The sequence below is a fragment of the Podarcis gaigeae genome (assembly GCF_964106915.1).
Source record: "Podarcis gaigeae genome assembly, chromosome: 12".
Taxonomy (NCBI): domain Eukaryota; kingdom Metazoa; phylum Chordata; class Lepidosauria; order Squamata; family Lacertidae; genus Podarcis; species Podarcis gaigeae.
Window position 1 is genome coordinate 3,706,897 of NC_139688.1, and position 19,816 is coordinate 3,726,712.

Consider the following 19,816-nt stretch of genomic DNA (forward strand, 5'->3'; position numbering starts at 1 on the left):
AGGGAACCCCCAGAAGGCCCTCGGAGCTGGACCTCAGTGTCCGGGCAGAACGATCGGGGTGGACATGCCTGGCACTATTATTGTATATCTTCAAGGCATCAGGCAAAAACATTCCTTCTTAACCAGGCCTCTGGCTTTTAACTATCTATGGGCGGGACATTTCTAGTGTATTTTCCCCCTCTTAGAATCATAGTATCATAGAGTTGGAAGAGACCACAAGGGCCATCAAGTCCAACCCCCTGCAAAGCAGGAAACACCATCAGAGCACTCCTGACATATGGTTGTCAAGCCTCTGCTTAAAGACCTCCAAAGAAGGAGATTCCACCACACTCCTTGGCAGCAAATTCCACTGTCAAACAGCTCTTACTGTCAGGAAGTTCTTCCTAATGTTGAGGTGGAATCGTCTTTCTTGTAGTTTGGAACAATTGCTCCGTGTCCGCTTCTCTGGAGCAGCAGAAAACCACCTTTCTCCCTCCTCTATGTGACATCCTTTTATATATTTGAACATGGCTATCATATCACCCCTTAACCTCCTCTTCTCCAGGCTAAACATGCCCAGCTCCCTTAGCCGTTCCTCATAAGGCATCGTTTCCAGGCCTTTGACCATTTTGGTTGCCCTCCTCTGGACACGTTCCAGTTTGTCCGTGTCCTTCTTGAACTGTGGTGCCCAGAACTGGACACAGTACTCCAGAATACAGTGGCACTATTCCCTAGATGCTATACTCCTATTGCTATATTTAGATGCTATACTCCTATTGATGCAGCCCAGAATTGCATTGGCTTTTTTAGCTGCCGCGTCACACTGTTGGCTCATGTCAAGTTTGTGGTCAAACTCTTGTTTTTTATCTATGAAAAAAGAAACTAAAAAATTTATCATCATCATTCTGTGATGTGGTGGCCGTGGCCCTCCAGATATTGCTAGACTACAGCACAAGGAAGGGCCTTTTTGTGTTGGCTCCTCGACTGTGGAATTTTCTCCCCAAAGAGGCCATCTTGGCACCAACTAATGCTTGGCTTTTCCAGCAGGGAAATACCAGTTGTCTTTTCTCATCCCTATTACAGGTTTGCTGGCTTATTGGAGAGGAGATGGGGTAAGGTAAAGGTAAAGGGACCCCTGACCAGTATGTCCAGTAGTGGCCGACTCTGGGGTTGTGGCGCTCATCTCACTTTATTGGCCGAGGGAGCTGGTGTACAGCTTCCAGGTCATGTGGCCAGCATGACTAAGCCGCTTCTGGCAAACCAGAGCAACGCACAGAAACGCCGTTTACCTTCCCGCCAGAGCGGTACCTATTTATCTACTTGCACTTTGATGTGCTTTCGAACTGCCAGGTTGGCAGGAGCAGGAGCAGGGACCGAACAAAGGGAGCTCAACCCGTCGTGGGGATTCGAACCGCTGACCTTCTGATCGGCAAATCCTAGGCTCTCTGGTTTAACCCACAGCGCCACTCACGTCCCTTGAGGAGAAGGGGTACCCCCCCCCCAAAAAAAATCATGGCCAAGATGTGATCCAAATAAGCTTATGGACAAATTATTGTGTGCAATACTCTCTCACACACACATACGTACGGTCTAAGAGTTGGCCCATCCTGCGATGGTATTGCCTTTCGTCTCCCTCGCTGAGCCCATCCCTAGTGAGATATCCCACCCTCAGCCCTATCTGGGCTTTGTGTGATGCAAGTTTCTGAATCAATTAGAGTGTTCGCAGCATTCCGTGACACACCTTGGCTGCTGAGCCAATGGCAGGAGAGGACACTTAAAAGGGGTTGGGCCAGGTCATGGCAGGTAAGTCCATCAATGGTGTTTCATGTGTTCAGGTGTGCAACACATGGGAAGCCGGAACTCACACTCTTCCAGGTGATTCTCCTACCTTTGCGAAGTTTTGGACGACAGAGGCAAATTCACAAAAACCAACATTTTACTGAAAGTTAAGTCAGTGCCGGATTTACGTATAAGCTAAACAAGCTATAGCTTAGGGCCCCACTCTCTTGGGGGCCCCCAAAAAATGTAAAGAAAAAAAACAACTGGTTGTACATTTCCAAAATATAAGATAAAAAACAAATAAAATTAAATTAAACCTACATACAACAACAGTGTTTTTGTGTAGGCTCCTATGATGTACGTAATGGGCCCCGCATATAGCATATATTCAACACACAAAAACAGTGAATTTGTTGTTGACAAAGGACAGCTGGACATATAAAGGGCCCCATTACCTTCAGTAGCTCATCAAACCTAAATCTGGCCCTGGTCTAAATTTTCTGGGCTTGAGACTTTAATGTACAAGCATACCTGGGGGAGAAATACACTTTTTTCAGAGGTGAATATGCTCTTGAACTATATACCCATTGTATGGAAGTTGAGAACAGGATGGCAAAAATGGATTCTACACACCCTAATCCTGGCCATATTGATGAATTGGGAGAATAGAGATAATCAATGGCTTCAGAACATTGGCAATATACAAACAGACAGCTTATAGACACAGACTATCTTTGGATAAATACAATATTTGGAATGAGTTCACACAGAATATATTCAGTTACTGAAAATTATACATGTATCGGGATAATAAGAATATACACATCTCTATATTAATGTAAGGGGATGCAGGTGGCGCTGTAGGTTAAACCACAGAGCCTAGGACTTGCCGATCAGACGGTCTAGGCAAAGGCGACTGTGGAGTTGCAGTGCTCATCAAGCTTTCAGGCGGATGGGGCCGGTGTTTGTCCACAGACAGCTTTCCGGGTCATGTGGCCAGCAGGACTAAACTGCTTCTGGAGCAACGGAACAGAGCGCACGGAAACGTCATTTACCTTCCTGCTGTAGTGGTACCTACTTGCACTGGTGTGCTTTCAAACTGCTAGTACATTTCCAAGCACAGTTCAAAGTGTTGGTGTTGACCTTTAAAGCCCTAAACGGCCTCGGCACAGTATACCTGAAGGAGCGTCTCCACCCCTATTGTTCTGCCCGGACACTGAGGTCCAGCGCCGAGGGCCTTCTGGCGGTTCCCTCACTGCGAGAAGCAAAGCTACAGGGAACCTGGCACAGGGGCTTCTCGGTGGTGGCACCCGCCCTGTGGAACGCCCTCCCACCAGATGTCAAAGAGAACAACAACTACCAGACATTTAGAAGACATCTGAAGTTTCAGGGAAGTTTTTCAGGGAAGTTCAGGGAAGTTTTTAGTGTGTGACATTTTGATGTATTTTAATCTTTGTTGAGAGCCGCCCAGAGTGGCTGGGGAAACCCAGCCAGATGGGTGGCGTACAAATAATACATTATTATTATTATTATTATTATTATTATTATTATTATTATTATATTCCAGCCATTGCAAAATAACACAGACTTGTCTAGTTGCGGTGTTTGCTTTTTTCTCTATGTGCTGGCTGTGACGGGATTGGAGGGGCTTAAGGGCTGTTTCACGTCACTGTGAAATCCGCTGCAAGCAAGGTGCGCTTGAGCCTTGGCCATTAATTGGGGCATCTCCCTGGGGTGGGCGTGATGGGCTCATGGGCGTAGGTGGGGATGACGGAGGGTCCTGAGCCCGGCCACCTGGCTTGCCATGTGGACTCTTATGCGCGCTGACAAATGGCTTTTTCAAACTGGCTTTCCTCCAGGTCTCTTTCAGAGGGAGCGGGCCAGGAATGACTCTGCATTGAGCTCAGCGCACTGGATGAAAAATCTAGGGCGCCGCTGAGCATTGTGGAAAGAAAAATGGGACTGGTGTCCAGTTTTGGACGGCTATTTTCTCCCAGCTGGCTGCTAATTGCTGATCTTGCGCATAGCCACCGTTGTCTTTTAGAAATAAATAATGGTGGCATTCTCACAATTTGCATGCGTGTTTTTGCTTTATGTGTGTGTGTATTTCATCACACAAACTATGCTCGCATTTTCACAGTCAGAGGGGGCAATGCTGGAAACCACAGGCAGGGAGAGGGCTCTGGCTATTATTGTTTTATTTGTATTTATTTAATTTGCAGACCCTTGCCCTTCATCCGAAGATCCCAGGGCTATTCGCAACAGGAAAAAAAACCCACAAAAGGAGAACACAAGGATGCGTAATAAAACAAAAGCAAACGGAGAAATCCTCTAAACTAGATTGCCATTGGCCTCATCCAGTTCTCTCTCTCTCTCTCTCTCTCTCTCTCTCACACACACACACACACACACACACACACACATACGTATTCATGTTTTATTAAGGAAATTTCATTTATAAAAAGGTAGAGTGGGGGGGAGGAGAAAGAAGGGGGGAAAGTGAATGAGAATGAAAAATAGAAAAGAAAAATTGCATCACCCTACAAGGGATGCGAGTGGTGCTGTGGGTTAAACCACAGAGCCTCGGACTTGCCGATCAGAAGGTTGGCGGTTCGAATCCCTGTGACGGGGTGAGCTCCTGTTGTTTCTGGTGAACCAGAGCAGCGCACGGAAACGCCGTTTACCTTCCCACAGGAGCGATACCTATTTATCTCCTTGCACTTTGACGTGCTTTCGAACTGCTAGGTTGGCAGGAGCAGGGACCGAGCAATGGGAACTCACCCCATCGCGGGGATTCGAACCGCCGTCCTTCTGATCGGCAAGCACTAGCCTCTGTGGTTTAACCCACAGTGCCACCCGCGTCCCTAAAACTGAATGACTGTGTCATGAAATGATGCACGTCTAAAAAGTCTGGAAAGCTCTGCCTTAACCATTTTGCTTGCCCTTTCCTGAACCTTCTGCAACTCTGCGAGATCCTTTTTAAAGCGAGGGGCTGCCCATAGCTGTCAAGCGTCCCTTATTTGGCGGAACAGTCCCTTATCCCAGCACTGTGTCCTGCTGCTGTCCCTTATTGATGATGTCCCTTAAATGTCCCGGGTTTCAAAGGAAGCAGCTCCTCTCCCTCCCTCCCTGCCAGCCAGGGAGGAGGGAGGCTCCAACTGTGTTGCTTGGCTGCGTTGCTCACCCAATAAGGAGTCTAAGAACGACTGGGGGGTGGAGCTTGCATGCCTTGTGCTGATCAAATCGGCCGCGTTGCCTGGGGACTCGCCTTTGCTCAGCGCTTCCCAGCGGAGAGGTGATGGTGGTTTTCCTTGCTGCATCCCCTTTGCCGGGTTGCTGCGCTGTGGGAACCACCGCTTGGGCTTAGTTTGGCTGCTGGCTGGGCTTTCTGCCTTTGGCTTGGAGGGGCTCAGAAGTTGAACATACCTGTGCTTGGAAAATCCCTTATTTTGGCTGCTGATCCTTTATTTTCGAGGCTGCTGGTCCCTTATTTTCAAATCTGTAAGTTGACAGCTAAGGGGCTGCCCCCTTGGGACTTGCCACTGGGAATTGAACCCGAACCCTCCTGCATGCAGGGCAAATTCTCTGCCCGGGAGCCACAGGGCATGGATGCCCCAACATTTATTGATCCACTTAACAGAGGAGCCTGCTTTGCAAATGGCCGAGAGATGGAACGGGGAGCACTCGGAACAGCAAAGCACTAAAATAAGTACTACCTACTTTGATTATTACCCTCATTGGGAACAGGGGAAAGTTGCCAGCTCTGTTCTTGCCCAGATATTATGCCTTTGAGAATCGGGACTGTCCACTTCTGGGGTGAAGGTCTAGCTAATGGGCTCTGCTGTAGCTGCTATTGATCCGGCTCAACTCTCCGGGGAACGGGATGCAGCTTACAGGAAATGCTATCGGCTCTCTCTCTTCCTCTCCGGCTCAGACAGTTGCAAGCTCCGCTCCTTCCCATTAAGACCTTTGGGATCCTTGCCAAAGGAGGATTAAACCTGGCTACTTTTCAGAGCTCACTTGCAGCACAGTAAAAAGCTAATCTTGCATAGAGTGCGGTGTGGGGGGGGGATTTTTTGCACTACTGTTCCCATCCTAGAATTTCAGAGTTGGAAGGTATCTCTATCTAGGTCCACCCAAAGCAATGTAGAAGAAGAGTTTGGATTTGATATCCCGCTTTATCACTACCCTAAGGAGTCTCAAGAGACGCGGGTGGTGCTGTGGGTTAAACCACAGAGCCTAGGACTTGCCGATCAGAAGGTTGGCGGTTCGAATCCGCGCGACAGGGTGAGCTCCCGTTGCTCGGTCCCTGCTCCTGCCCACCTAGCAGTTCGAAAGCACCTCAAAGTGAAAGTAGATAAATAGGTACCACTCCAGCGGGAAGGTAAACAGCGTTTCCGTGCGCTGCTCTGGTTCGCCAGAAGCGGCTTAGTCATGCTGGCCACAAGACCTGGAAGCTGTACGCTGGCTCCCTCAGCCAGTAAAGCGAGATGAGCGCCACAACCCCAGAGTCGTCCATGACTGGACCTAATGTTCAGGGGTCCCTTTACCTTTACCTAAGGAGTCTCAAAGCAGCTAACAATCTCCTTTCCCTTCCTCCCCCACAACAAACACTCTGTGAGGTGAGTGGGGCTGAGAGACTTCAGAGAAGTGTGACTGGCCCAAGGTCACCCAGCAGCTGCATGTGGAGGAGCAGGGAATCGAACCCGGTTCACCAGATTACAAGTCCACCGCTCTAAACCACTACACCACGCTGGCTCAGTGTAGGAATCATAGCTGAATCATCCACAACAGGTGGCCATCCAAGCTCTGCTTAAAAACTCCCAAGGAAGGTGAACCTACCAAGAAAAGAGTTGAGCAGTTCTTACCACCAGAAAATTCTTCCCAACATTTAGTTGGAATCTCATTTCTTATAACTCGAAGTCCTGCCCTAGGGAGCAGAAGAAACCAAGCTTGCTCCAGCCTTCAGGTATTTGAAGATGGCTCACATATCTCCTCTCGGTCTCCTCTTTTCCAAACTAAACATGCCCAGCTCTTTCAACCATTCCTCATCAAGCTTGGCTTCCAGATCTTTGATCATCTTGGTCGCCCTCCTCTGCCCACCTTCCAGTTTGTCAATATCCTTCTTAAATTGTGGTGCCCAGGACTGGACACAGTATTCCAAGTGTGGTCTGAATAAAGGTAAAGGGACCCCTGACCATTAGGTCCAGTCATGACCGACTCTGGGGTTGCGGCGCTCATCTCACTTTATTGGCCAAGGGAGCCGGCATACAGCTTCTGGGTCATGTGGACAGCAGGACTAAGCCGCTTCTGGCGAACCAGAGCAGCGCACAGAAACGGCGTTTACCTTCCCGCCGGAATGGTACCTATTTATCTACTTGCACTGGCGTGCTTTTGAACTGCTAGGTTGACAGGAGCAGGGGCCAAGCAACGGGAGCTCACCCCGTCGCGGGGATTCGAACCGCCAACCTTCTGATCGGCAAGTCCTAGGCTCTGTGGTTTAACCCACAGCGCCACCCGTGTCCCTGTGGTCTGAATAGAACGGTACTATTACTTCCCTTGATCTGGACACGAGACCTCTGTTGATGCAGCCTAGAATAGCATTAGCTTTTTTTTCCTGCTGCTGCATCACAATCCACAACAACCCTGCAAGGTAGATTTAGGCCAAGAGGCAGCAACTAGCCGAAGGTGAGCTTCATGGATAAGTGGAGATTTGAACCCTGGTCTCCCAGGTCCTAGTCCAACACTCCAAAAGCACTACAGTACACTGCTTATTAAGCCGCTTCTGGTGAACCAGAGCAGCGTACGGAAACGCCGTTTACCTTCCCGCTGGAGTGGTACCTATTTATCTACTTGCACTTTGACGTGCTTTCGAACTGCTAGGTTGGCAGGAGCAGGGACCGAGCAACGGGAGCTCACCCCGTCCCAGGGACTCGAACCGCCAACCTTCTGATCAGCAAGCCCAAGGCTCTGTGGTTTAACCCACAGCGAAAACTGTGGGTTAAGTGCAAGTAAAAGGTAAAGGTAAAGGTACCCCTGCCCGTACGGGCCAGTCTTGACAGACTCTGGGATTGTGCGCCCATCTCACTCAAGAGGCCAGGGGCCAGCGCTGTCCGGAGACACTTCCGGGTCACGTGGCCAGCGTGACATCACTGCTCTGGCGAGCCAGAGCTGCACACGGAAACGCCATTTACCTTCCCGCTGGTAAGCGGTCCCTATTTATCTACTTGCACCCGGAGGTGCTTTCGAACTGCTAGGTTGGCAGGCGCTGGGACCGAGCAGCGGGAGCGCACCCCGCCGCAGGGATTCGAACCGCCAACCTTTCGATCGGCAAGTCCTAGGCGCTGAGGCTTTAACCCACAGCGCCACCTGCGTCCCTTTTAAGTGCAAGTACAAGTGGATAAATAGGTACCGCTCTGGCGGGAAGGTAAACGGCGTTTCCGTGCACTGCTCTGGTTCGCCAGAAACGGCTTAGGCATGCTGGCCACATGACCCGGAAGCTGTAGGCCAGCTCCCTCGGCCAATAAAGCGAGATGAGCGCCGCAACCCCAGAGTTGGCCACGACTGGACCTAATGGTCAGGGGTCCCTTTACCTTTACCCCAGGTTAGGTCATCGCTCAACTCCATTCCCATAAATCAAAACACCGAGACCTGTTCCACTCACTTCCCCTCAATAATAAGTGGCTGAATATAATTCTCCCTGAACTGCTAGCTTTCCACAAGAAGGGAATCTGATGGAGAGGTGATTAAGAGGGTCACATACGCTCCCCCCACCCCCAATGTTTGAATCAGCTCTTTGAAAGCCACAATGGCCTAGAGAAGAGAGAGATCTAATTGCCCGGCTGCAGCAACTTTCTTAAGGTCAGAGAAGGATTAAGAAGAGGATAAGCACACAGATGCTCTCTTAAGACCGAAAGACAACACGGCCAATGAGCTTTTAAGAAATGGGCAGAGGGACTGGAGGGAGGGAAAGCTGGGGTCATCAACATGATAGATGCTGGGTTGTGGCGGAAGGGGCTGGCAAGCCTATTTAAGGAGCCACAGGTGTCCAGCTGAACTATTTAAAAATTTAAAAGATGATGCTGTAAAGGTGCTACACTCAATATGCCAGCAAGTTTGGAAAACTCAGCAGTGGCCAGAGGATTGGAGAAGATCAGTCTACATCCCAATCCCAAAGAAGGGCAGTGCCAAAGAATGCTCCAACTACCGCACAATTGCACTCATTTCACACGCTAGCAAGGTTATGCTTTAAATTCTACAAGGAAGGCTCAAGCAGTATGTGGACCGAGAACTCCCAGAAGTGCAAGCTGGATTTAGAAGAGGCAGAGGAACCAGAGACCAAATTGCAAACATGCGCTGGATTATGGAGAAAGCGAGAGAGTTCCAGAAAGACATCTACTTCTGCTTCATTGACTATGCAAAAGCCTTTGACTGTGTCGACCACAGCAAACTATGGCAAGTTCTTAAAGAAATGGGAGTGCCTGATCACCTCATCTGTCTCCTGAGAAATCTCTGTGTGGGACAAGAAGCTACAGTTAGAACTGGATATGGAACAACTGATTGGTTCAAAATTGGGAAAGGAGTACAACAAGGCTGTATATTGTCTCCATGGGGTCACGAAGAGTCGGACACGACTAAACAACAACAACAACAGATATCTAGCTCCTTTTCGCTGACCTCTCAGAGCCAGGAGGTCAAGTAGGAATTTGAAAAGCACATTATTAGCCGATACAGAAGCAGGGCATGATGGTTCTGTTCTAGGCTTCCAAATTCCAGCTGCTGACGGCTATTGGGCTCGGATCCTGTTTGCAATAATGGCACCCCGGTTGGTCACGGCAAGAACAGGGTGCAAGACTAAATGGGTCATGGGTCTGATCCAGCACGCTCTTATGTGAACTCCTGATCCCAGTCCAGATTGCAAACTGGGGTCCCCTTCTGCTCGCAAGCATCGCAATGGCTCCTAGGTAGGCTTACTCAGAAGTCAGCCCCGCTGATAAAATACCTGAACAACAAAATGGCAATAATAATAATAATAATAATAATAATAATAATAATAATAATAATAATTTATTATTTATACCCCACCCATCTGGCTGGGTTTCCCCAGCCACTCTGGGTGGCTTCCAACCGAATATTTAACACAATACAGCGCCAGACATTAAACACTTCCCTAAACAGGGCCGCCTTCAGTTATCTTTTGAAAGTAAAATAGTTGTTTATTGCCTTGACATCTGCTGGGAGGGCATTCCACAGGGCGGGCGCCACCACCGAGAAGGCGCTCTGCCTGGTTCCCTGTAACCTCGCTTCTCGCAGGGAGGGAACTGCCAGAAGGCCCTCGGAGCTGGACCTCAGTGTCCAGGCAGAATGATGTGAGTGGAGACGCTCCTTCAGGTATACTGGACCAAGGCCGTTTAGGGCTTTAAAGGTCAGCACCAACACTTTGAATTGTGCTCGGAAACGTACTGGGAGCCAATGTAGGTCTTTCAAGACCGGTGTTATATGGTCTCGGTGGCTGCCAGAGCATGCACCACTCTAGCGAGACAGTCTGAGGGCTGGGAGGGTCTCATCCTGCGTACCAGGTGGAGCTGGTAAAAAGCTGCCCTGGACACAGAATTGACCTGCACCTACATGGACAGTTTTGAGTCCAAAATGACTCCCAGGCTGCACACCTGGTCCTTCAGGGGCACAGTGACCCCATTCAGGACCAGGGAATCCTCCACACCTGCCCGCCTCCTGTCCCCCAAGAACAGTACTTCTGTCTTGTCAGGATTCAACCTCAATCCATTAGCCGCTATCCATCCTCCAGCCGCCTCCAAGCACTCACACAGGACCTTCACTGCCCTCACTGGTCCCGATTTAAAAGAGAGGTAGAGCTGGGTATCATCCGCATACTGATGGACACCCAGCCCAAACCCCCTGATGATCTCTCCCAGCGGCTGCATGTAGATGTTAAAAAGCAAAACACAAATAAAAATGAGGTATTGAAAACAATGTATATGGAACCACCAGTTTTTAAAGCACTTCTACAGAACAATATTACATTCCAGATGTTTTGGACTACAAGTCCCATCGGCCTGGGGCTAATGGGAGTTGTAGTTCAAAACATCTCGAGGGCACCAGGTTGAAGAAGGATATGTTGAAACAGACGTGCCTGGGTAGGTTCCCCTAAACAGTGTTGTCAGGGGTTCAGAAGGAGAGACACAGGAGGGGGAGCAAATGGAGAGTGAGGAGGAGGAGTACGAGGGGGGCGCAGGCAGTGACAGTGGCCAGAGTTATTCCACAAGCCTCTCTAGCGAATCGGAGGACTCACAGAAGGGAGCGCCGGTGGCCAGAGCGAAGGGGGGTCCAGGGGGGAAGCCCCAGGAGGAAGGGGCCAGCGGGGAGTCCCTGAGCAGCAGCTGGAGATCAGGACCAGCGTCTCCACCAGAGCGCAGTGGGGAGGGGGAGTCCCAGGAGTCGGGACCAGTGTCCTCACCACCAGAGGGAGGAGAGGAGTCAGGTTTGGCAACACCCACATCAGGAAGCGGGGAAACGGTCAGCAGGAAAGTCACCGGCTGGGCGGGCGCGCCAAGTTCAAATGTACAGGAGCGCGGCACGGCGGGGAGCCCGGGAAGGGAGCCAGGTCCTAAAGCCCGCCGGAGGGAGGGGCAAGACTCAGGAGGCTCAGCGTCAGAGGAGTCCAGGAAGGAGGGAACCCCAGAGGGCAGAAGGACCCAGCGCAGGAAAGAGCAGCGCAGGAGGTGGAGCCGGGCTAGAATCTTAAACTGGTGTGGGTGGAGCAGTGAGTCAGAGGGGACTTAGCCGGTCTAGCGTCAAGACGTGGGTCTGCGCGCCCAGAGCTTGGAAATGGAAACTAAACTTTAATAAAGAATTTTGTATATAACATCCACTGGGCGTTGGTCCTCTGTGAGCTGGGACCTAGCGGCAGTCCTGACAAGTGTTTTTAAAGCAACACAGTCAAGGCATCACAGCCATGTAAGTACAACACCCACACAAGTTTACTCATAAGTAAGCCCTGCTAGGTTCATTGGTGCTTACTCCTAGGTAAGCATATATGTAGGGCAAATTTAATGACCTTTAACTGGGGGAAGGGGGCTTTGCAAAAGACTATTCCCAGGATTCCTCTGGAAAAAATAAAATATAAACTATCAGAATTGCAAATCGCTTTGAAACCAAAGGATAAAAAAAGTAACTCAGAATAAACCCAGGAGTTTTAAGGCTAAGAGTGCAAGCCTATCCATGTTTACTCAAAAGTAAGTCTTGAATTCAATGGGGCTTACACCCAGGTAAGTGGGGCTAAAATTGCAGCCTCAGATCACCAAAATCACACCTGTAGGTTCTGTCCCCAGGCCTCAAAAATTCCTACCCCAGATGGGTTCAGGTTCGCAGAAATTATTCACTGGAATGCAAACACACTCTGTACATGCTTAGAGGTGCCCTTGTTATTTTCCATGTCATAGAGCAACACTTATCTTGGGACAGAGGAGAGGAATAGTTGCCAGAATTAAGCCTTAAATCCAACTGAGCTCTTCTTCACACAGAAAAAATATTTGCAAAACTTTGGGCAGCAGTGGGAGTATAACAGACCCGCCCTTCCACCCATCCCTTAGACCCCAGGTCTCTACTCAAGTGTAGACCCTAACCAGCCCCTTTGCAAACAACTCACATTTTCCTTCCTCTTCTGCAAGCCTCCGAATATTCACCAAGGGCTCCATTTAGGAAAGGATTCCCAAAGCAGCACAGTACATTTAAAAGAGTTTTCTCAGCATCTTAGGGCCTTCATAGCAACAGAGCAGAGAAAGGAAGCCCAGCTAGAATTGAAAATGCGAGACTCTTGGGAGATCCCTCCTTTTATATGGTTGGTCCTGGAGGTTTGCAATGGCTTTTGGGGTAATTGGGTGTGGCCAAGGTAGAGAAGCTGCTCACCTGGAGCCCTTAAAGAGAAAGAGGTTTTTGTACACCAGGAACGTCCAACTCCCAAGAGACTGTGATCTACTCACATTATAAAAATACTGGTTGTTATTGACAGGGGAGACAAATAAGTTGTTGAGTTTTTTTGGGGGGAGACAAAGCTTTTTGGGGGGGCAGAAGAGATCTACCGCAATCTACCACAAATATCCAGTGATCTAGTACAGACATAAGGAACGCGGGTGGCGTTGTGGGTTAAACCACAGAGCCTAGGACTTGCCGATCAGAAGGTCAGCGGTTCAAATCCCCGTGACAGGGCGAGCTCCCGTTGCTTAGTCCCAGCTCCTGCCAACCTAGCAGTTCGAAAGCACGTCAAAGTGCAAGTAGATAAATAGGTACCACTCCGGCGGGAAGGTAAACGGCGTTTCCGTGCGCTGCTCTGGTTCTCCAGAAGCGGCTTAGTCATGCTGGCCACATGACCTGGAAGCTGTATGCCGGCTCCCTCGGCCAATAAAGCAAGATGAGCGCCACAACCCCAGAGTTGGCCACGACTGGACCTAATGGTCAGGGGTCCCTTTACCTTTACTACAGAAATGCAGTGATCTATCTGTTGGACACACCTGAGAGCTGGACCATAAAGAAGGCTGATCACCGAAGAATGGATGCTTTTGAATTCTGGTGCTGGAGGAGACTCTTGAGAGTCCCATGGGCTGCAAGGAGATCAAACCTCTCCATTCTGAAGGAAATCAGCCCTGAGTGCTCACTGGAAGGACAGATCCTGAAGCTGAGGCTCCAAGACTTTGGCCACCTCATGAGAAGAGAAGACTCCCTGGAAAAGACCCTGATGTTGGGAAAGATGGAGGGCGCAAGGAGAAGGGGACGACAGAGGATGAGATGGTTGGACAGTGTTCTCGAAGCTACCACCATGTGTTTGACCAAACTGCGGGAGGCAGTGGAAGACAGGAGTGCCTGGCGTGCTCTGTTCCAGGGTATCACAAAGAGGCGGACACGACTAAACGACTAAACAACAGCAACATGATTCTAACACTCACTACGCAATGTTGGGTCAGAGAGACAAATGGTCTGATTCTGCATCAAGCAGATTCCATAAGAGTCGTCCCAACTGTGTCCTCTTTGATTTATTTATTTTTATTGGGTTTTGGGAAGGTTCCTACTGTAATATGCATCTTGCTGGCTTTTCCCACTGAAGATTTGCTGCCGGCTCTGAAGCCCGCATAACATTTGAGAAACGAAGCAGTCAGAACCAGTTAGAGATCTGTCAAACGTCTCCTCCGAAGAGGACAAACATCCCCCAAAAATGCCACTGGGGAACACAACCGCCTCTCTCTCAACCCACTCTTTGCAAATAAAGCGTTGCTAAATTCCACTCGGCCAGTTTCTGTCTCGGAGGCCTTTGCACGATTCCACTCTTGTCAGTTTGGGTCTCCATCGCGTTTTTGCAAGAGAATTCAGTCTCCCTCTCGTACGCGCTCTGTGGGTGGAATGAGTTCTGCTTCCCAGGATGCAATGCAAAAGTCAACATGCCCCCCAGTGCCAAATCAGGGTGCAGGGAAAGTCCATGAAATACCGTATTTTTTGCTCTATAAGACACACCGGACCATAAGACGCACCTAGTTTTTGGAAGAGGAAAACAAGAAAAAAAATACAGTGGTACCTCAGGTTAAGTACTTAATTCGTTCCGGAGGTCTGTACTTAACCTGAAATTGTTCTTAACTTGAAGCACCACTTTAGCTAATGGGTCCTCCCACTGCCGCCGTGCCACCAGAGCACAATTTCTGTTCTCATCCTGAAGCAAAGTTCTTAACCTGAAGCACAATTTCTGAGTTAGCAGAGTCTGTAACCTGAAGCGTATGTAAACTGAAGCATATGTAACCTGAGGTACCACTGTATTCTGAATCCCTGAAGTGATCCTGCTGGCTGTCCTGGCTTATGAGATAGCCATGTGCAGCCTCTCACAGGCAAGGGGAGACTCTTGGGGGCTTTTACCTGAGGAGGGAGGAGGGATTGATGGGCTGCCCTTCTCCCTCCTCGGGGAAAGGCCCCCCCAAGAGCTGCACACACACTCCACACGGCTCTTTAAAGGGAGCGCTGAGCAGAGCCTCCCGCCTGCATTCGCTTCATAAGACGCACACACATTTCCCCTTACGTTTTAGGAGGGGAAAAGTGCATCTTATAGAGCAAAAAATACGGTAGGTCAGACAATTGCAAACAAGGAAGGAAGAATCAGAACAAAAGTCTGAGACCGTATTCTGCACTGAGAACCAGTGGTCGTGCAGTGGTTAGAGGGTCCCGCTGTATGAGATATATATGAGAATAGACAAATAAAGAAATAAATTAAGATAATTTGGAGTATGCAGGAAAGGATGGAAATAAATGGGGGGGAGTGCAGAAAGAGGGGGGAGTCAAAGTCTCAAATGTTAGAATTATGTTTGAACAATTGTTGTAATGTATATAAATGAAAATTACAATTATTAATTTTTAAAAAGAAGTTCCCTTGTATTGTTAATGTCCCTCTATTATTCCTTGAGGGCCGTAGCTCAGCCAAACGAAGTCCTTTGCTGCTTGCATTCTCCTTTCATATCAAAAATCACCCAAACACAAGCATTTATTACCGTATTTTTCGTTCCATGACGCACTTTTTTCTTCCTAAAAAGTAAGGGGAAAATGTCTGTGCGTCTTATGGAGCGAATGCATGGTCCCTGAAGCCAAATTGCCCTGGGGCAAAAAGCAGATCATGCTTTTTTTTTTTTTTTAAGAAAGATGGAAGTGGGTGTTGAAACAAAGCCGCTGATCGTTTGCCGGTCGGGGAGAGAGATAAGGGACGCTAGAGATAAAGGAGGCTGCCTGGGAGGGGGACAGCAAATTTGCAAAAGGGGGAAACAGGAAGACTAAAGCAATAAGGAGAGAAATTAGAAGAAAAGGAGGAGTAAAAAACTGCTCCAGCTAAGGAAAAGACACTAAGGCAAACAAGAGGGAAGGGAGTGTTGAAAGGAAGCAGCTGATCGGTGGGATCGGGAGAGAGATAAGGGACGCTAGAGATAAAGGAGGCTGCCTGTGAGCGGGAGTTAAAAGCCTATGGATCCTCAGGATTTTTACATTGGGTCACCCCAAATTCACCATCAGATCACATAGCATGTCCATGGCTACAGCCTGCGCCAAAAAAAAATCATGCAGCCACTGTTGCGTGGGGCCGCAATGGCGCATAAATGTGGTTACAAAGCACGGATCCACATGGATCCTCAGGATTTTTGCATTGGGTCACCCCAAATTCACCACCAGATCCTCCTCCAAAAACTAGGTGTGTCTTATGGTCAGGTACGTCTTATGTCGCGAAAATTGCAGTGATTTTCAGGGTTTACCCTGAATTTATAACAATATGTGATCTGATGCCCACACCTATCCTTTGTCTCCGTTTGAGGTGAGCTGCCTTACTCATCTCCTTATCCAAGAACTACTAAACCCTTCTGGATTTACCGCAAGCTGCCGGGAAAAGTTGCAGGAGCCGTTTCTCCAACACTGCTGCTGCTGTTGCGCCAGCCAAACACAGGCCTGTCAGCAGATTTGTCCCACGGACTCTAAAAATAGCGACGTATTCTGAACACACCCCAGGAGACTCGGATCAGAATGGGGAAATCGCGGCTGTGCGCATTACGCAGGATTAAGGAGAAGGTGTGTCACCTACTGAACTCTTCATCCCGGCAGCAATGGGTCCAGTCCTCCCTTTGGGTCGGATGACATGGAGAATTCAGCTGCTCAGGGCAAAATGCATTACAGTGGACATTCGGGTTGCAAATGTGATCCATGCGGGAAGCACGTTCACAACCCACAGCGTCCGCAACCCACAGCGCCCCGTCTGCGCATGTGCGGTTGTGATTCAGCACTTCTGCGCATGCGCAAAGCGCAATTTAGTGCTTCTGTGCATGCACAAGCGCCGAAACCCGGAAGTAACTCGTTCCGGTACGTCCGGGTTCAGCGTGGTGCACAACCCGAAATCGTACAACCCAAAGCGTCTGTAACTCGAGGTATGACTGTAGTGAGCTACCTACGAAATACAGGCAATGACGCAATCGGACGTTTACAGCATGTTATTCCTTGAACTACTTGAAAATGATTGAGAGGTGGTACTTGACTCCGAGTAGGCTTGCTAAGATGTGTAAGACTGAATCAGATACAGTAGTACCTTGGTTCTCAAAGTTTTATGTGGGGCTAACTTTGGAGGTAAGGGACGTGGGTGGCGCTGTGGGTTAAACCACAGAGCCTAGGGCTTGGCGATCAGAAGGTTGGCGGTTCAAATCCCCGCAACAGGGTGGCAGAGATGACCGGCAGAATCCGAGACCTGGGAGAAGAAAGGATGGAAGAAGATTGGAAGAAATTTAAAACTTATTTACAAAAATATTGTAATTTGATTGAATGTTAAGAAGGATGCTTGATCATAAATAATTGGCCACCACTAAACTAGATTGAAATTAGATGATAAGTGAGATTAAGGAAAAGACAAATCCTTTGGGGAGAACTATCAGATTATATTTAAACGAGTGGATATAAGATTGTAAACAAGATGATAATTTGCTTGGAAAAACTTTTTAACAATGTAAGTGGGAGCGGGAGACGTGAGGAAGTCCAAACGAGTTATGAAATTTTGTGTATGACATAAGCAATGTTGTTTGTTATTTATGTTTTTTTCTTATAAAAATTCTTAATAAATATTTATAAAAAATAAAAAATAAAAGTCTTGCTGCACCATTCAGAAAAAAAAAAAAAAAATCCCCGCAACAGGGTGAGCTCCCGTTGCTCGGTCCCTGCTCCTGCCAACCTAGCAGTTTGAAAGCACACTAGTGCAAGTAGGTAAATAGGTACCGCTCCGGCGGGAAGGTAAGCGGTGTTTCCGTGCGCTGCTCTGGTTCGCCAGAAGCGGCTTAGTCATGCTGACCACATGACCCGGAAGCTGTACACCGGCTCCCTCGGCCAGTAAAGCGAGATGAGTGCCGCAACCCCAGAGTCGGCCGCGACTGGACCTAATGGTCAGGGGTCCCTTTACCTTTACCTTTAAGTTAGCCAAAATGTTTAGAACAAGTCCAAATACCTGCTGGAAATGTAAAGAAAAAGAAGGTACCTTTTATCATATATAGTGGCCGCGTAATGTTATAAAAGCATTCTGGGAGATGATATCTAATGAAATGAAGAAAATGTTTAGAATAACTTTTGTTTAAAAAGAACCAGAAGTGTTTTTATTAGGAATTGTAGGTACCGACATTCCAAAGGAACAGAAAAGACTCTTTATGTAGGCGACAACAGCAGCAGAGATGCTACTAGCCCCGAGATGGAAATAAGGAATAGTCCCTAAGCCGATGGACTACGCCGAAATGGCAAAAGTGATTGGAAAGTTCCGAAACCAAGAGGACAAAAACTTTACAAAAGGATGGGGAAAATTCATAATTGATTTAAGAGACCACTGCAAGCAGATGAAAATATTAGCAGGATTTTAATCTCACTTGTAATGTAACAAATACTATGGATAAGTTTGAAGGACATAAAATACAGAATATGGAATAATATGCAGTTGTAAATGTTGACAGCTGGAGGGGATGGTGGGGGAAGTCTCGAGATTTTGAGTAATCTCTACATATGAATATGCATTTGGATTGTTATAAATTTTTATTTGTAGACTCAAATAAAAATGATTAAAAAGAAAGACTGTGGTTGTTTTTTTGAGTCTCGTCGGGGGAAAAACACAGGGTATAAGTAAATAAATATATAATAATATTAACAACTACGAAAGCAGCTGCTATGGACTTTCTGTCCTGAAATTTTCCAACCTTCAGTTTCATCGGACACTCAGAACTTTTAATGTTATGAGGGTGGGAGAAAATGTACATGTGCATGTTAGTAGTTGTTATAGATATATTATTTTTGTGTGTTTTTCTTTGTGCATGTGTGCATTTATTTTTATAATAAGGAAAACAAACAAGGGGGGAGATATCACTGTCATAAAAATGCAAATTGAAAACTATAAGGCTTTCAAGCCCAGCGCCTGGGACCATGGCAGGTCTTTTTCACTTCAAAAGATCTTTGTTCACGACTCTTAAGTCAGTATCCATGACTGATGTTTGGATCTTGCAATTTGGTTTGGAAAAAGAGATCGCTTTGTGTCTGGCTCCCAGAGCTGAACTCTCACATATTAGAAAAAAAAGCGCAGAAAACATATCACAGTGATTTTAGGCTGAATTGGAATGAAAGAACAGAGACAATGAAGGCTAAAGTTATGTTAACCAAGGTCACTAAACCTCAAAAGCACCCAATTAAGAAACGAGAAATAATTTAAAAAAATTATTAAAGCAGCCTCGAATGCCAGCCTAGATGTTCCGGACTACAACTTCCAGCAGCCCTGTTAGGGGTACAATTCTATGATCCTTTTAATATTTACTTATGCCCCCAGCAGGGTACATTTATTGCTCCAAGGTCAAACCTAGACAGCATCTTAAAAAGCAGAGACATCACCTTGCCAACAAAGGTCTGTACAGTTAAAGCTCTGGTTTTCCCAGTAGTGATGTATGGAAGTGAGAGCTGGACCATAAAGAAGGCTGATCACTGAAGAATTGATGCTTTTGAATTCTGGTGCTGGAGGAGACTCTGGAGAGTCCCATGGACTGCAAGAAGATCAAACCTCTCCATTCTGAAGGAAATCAGCCCTGAGTGCTCACTGGAAGGACAGATCCTGAAGCTGAGGCTCCAATACTTTGGCCACCTCCTGAGAAGAGAAGACTCCCTGGAAAAGACCCTGATGTTGGGAAAGATGGAGGGCACAAGGAGAAGGGGACGACGGAGGACAAGATGGTGGGACATTGTTCTCGAAGCTACCAGCATGAGTTTGACCAAACTGCGGGAGGCAGTGGAAGACAGGAGTGCCTGGCGTGCTCTGGTCCAGGGGGTCACGAAGAGTCGGACATGACTAAACAACAACAACAACAGGATTTACATTCCGCCACTGCCAACGGCTTCCCCTGGCTTTGTCCGCAGAACCTGCACCCGATTCCTGCATTGTTTAGGGAAGTTTTTAACATGTGATATTTTACTGTATTTTTGGTTTTTATGGAAGCCGCCCAGAGTGGCTGGGGAGGCCCAGCCAGAT

General features: G+C 47.9%; 1 protein-coding gene across 2 annotated transcripts in view; it reads right to left on the bottom strand.

Annotated features, from left to right (window-relative positions):
* The window catches only part of LOC310827662 (uncharacterized protein), a 66,719-nt gene that overhangs the window by 26,300 nt on the left and 20,603 nt on the right, over positions 1–19,816 (bottom strand). The window contains exon 1 of one of the 2 annotated variants that reach the window (XM_083703901.1): positions 1,567–1,665. The exons of the other annotated variant lie outside the window; for it this stretch is intronic. Coding sequence (XP_083560027.1) covers positions 1,567–1,585 — 19 coding nt within the window. The 5' untranslated portion in view covers positions 1,586–1,665. Of the gene's footprint in view, positions 1–1,566; positions 1,666–19,816 lie in introns of those variants that run through there. 2 annotated transcript variants of the gene reach the window in all.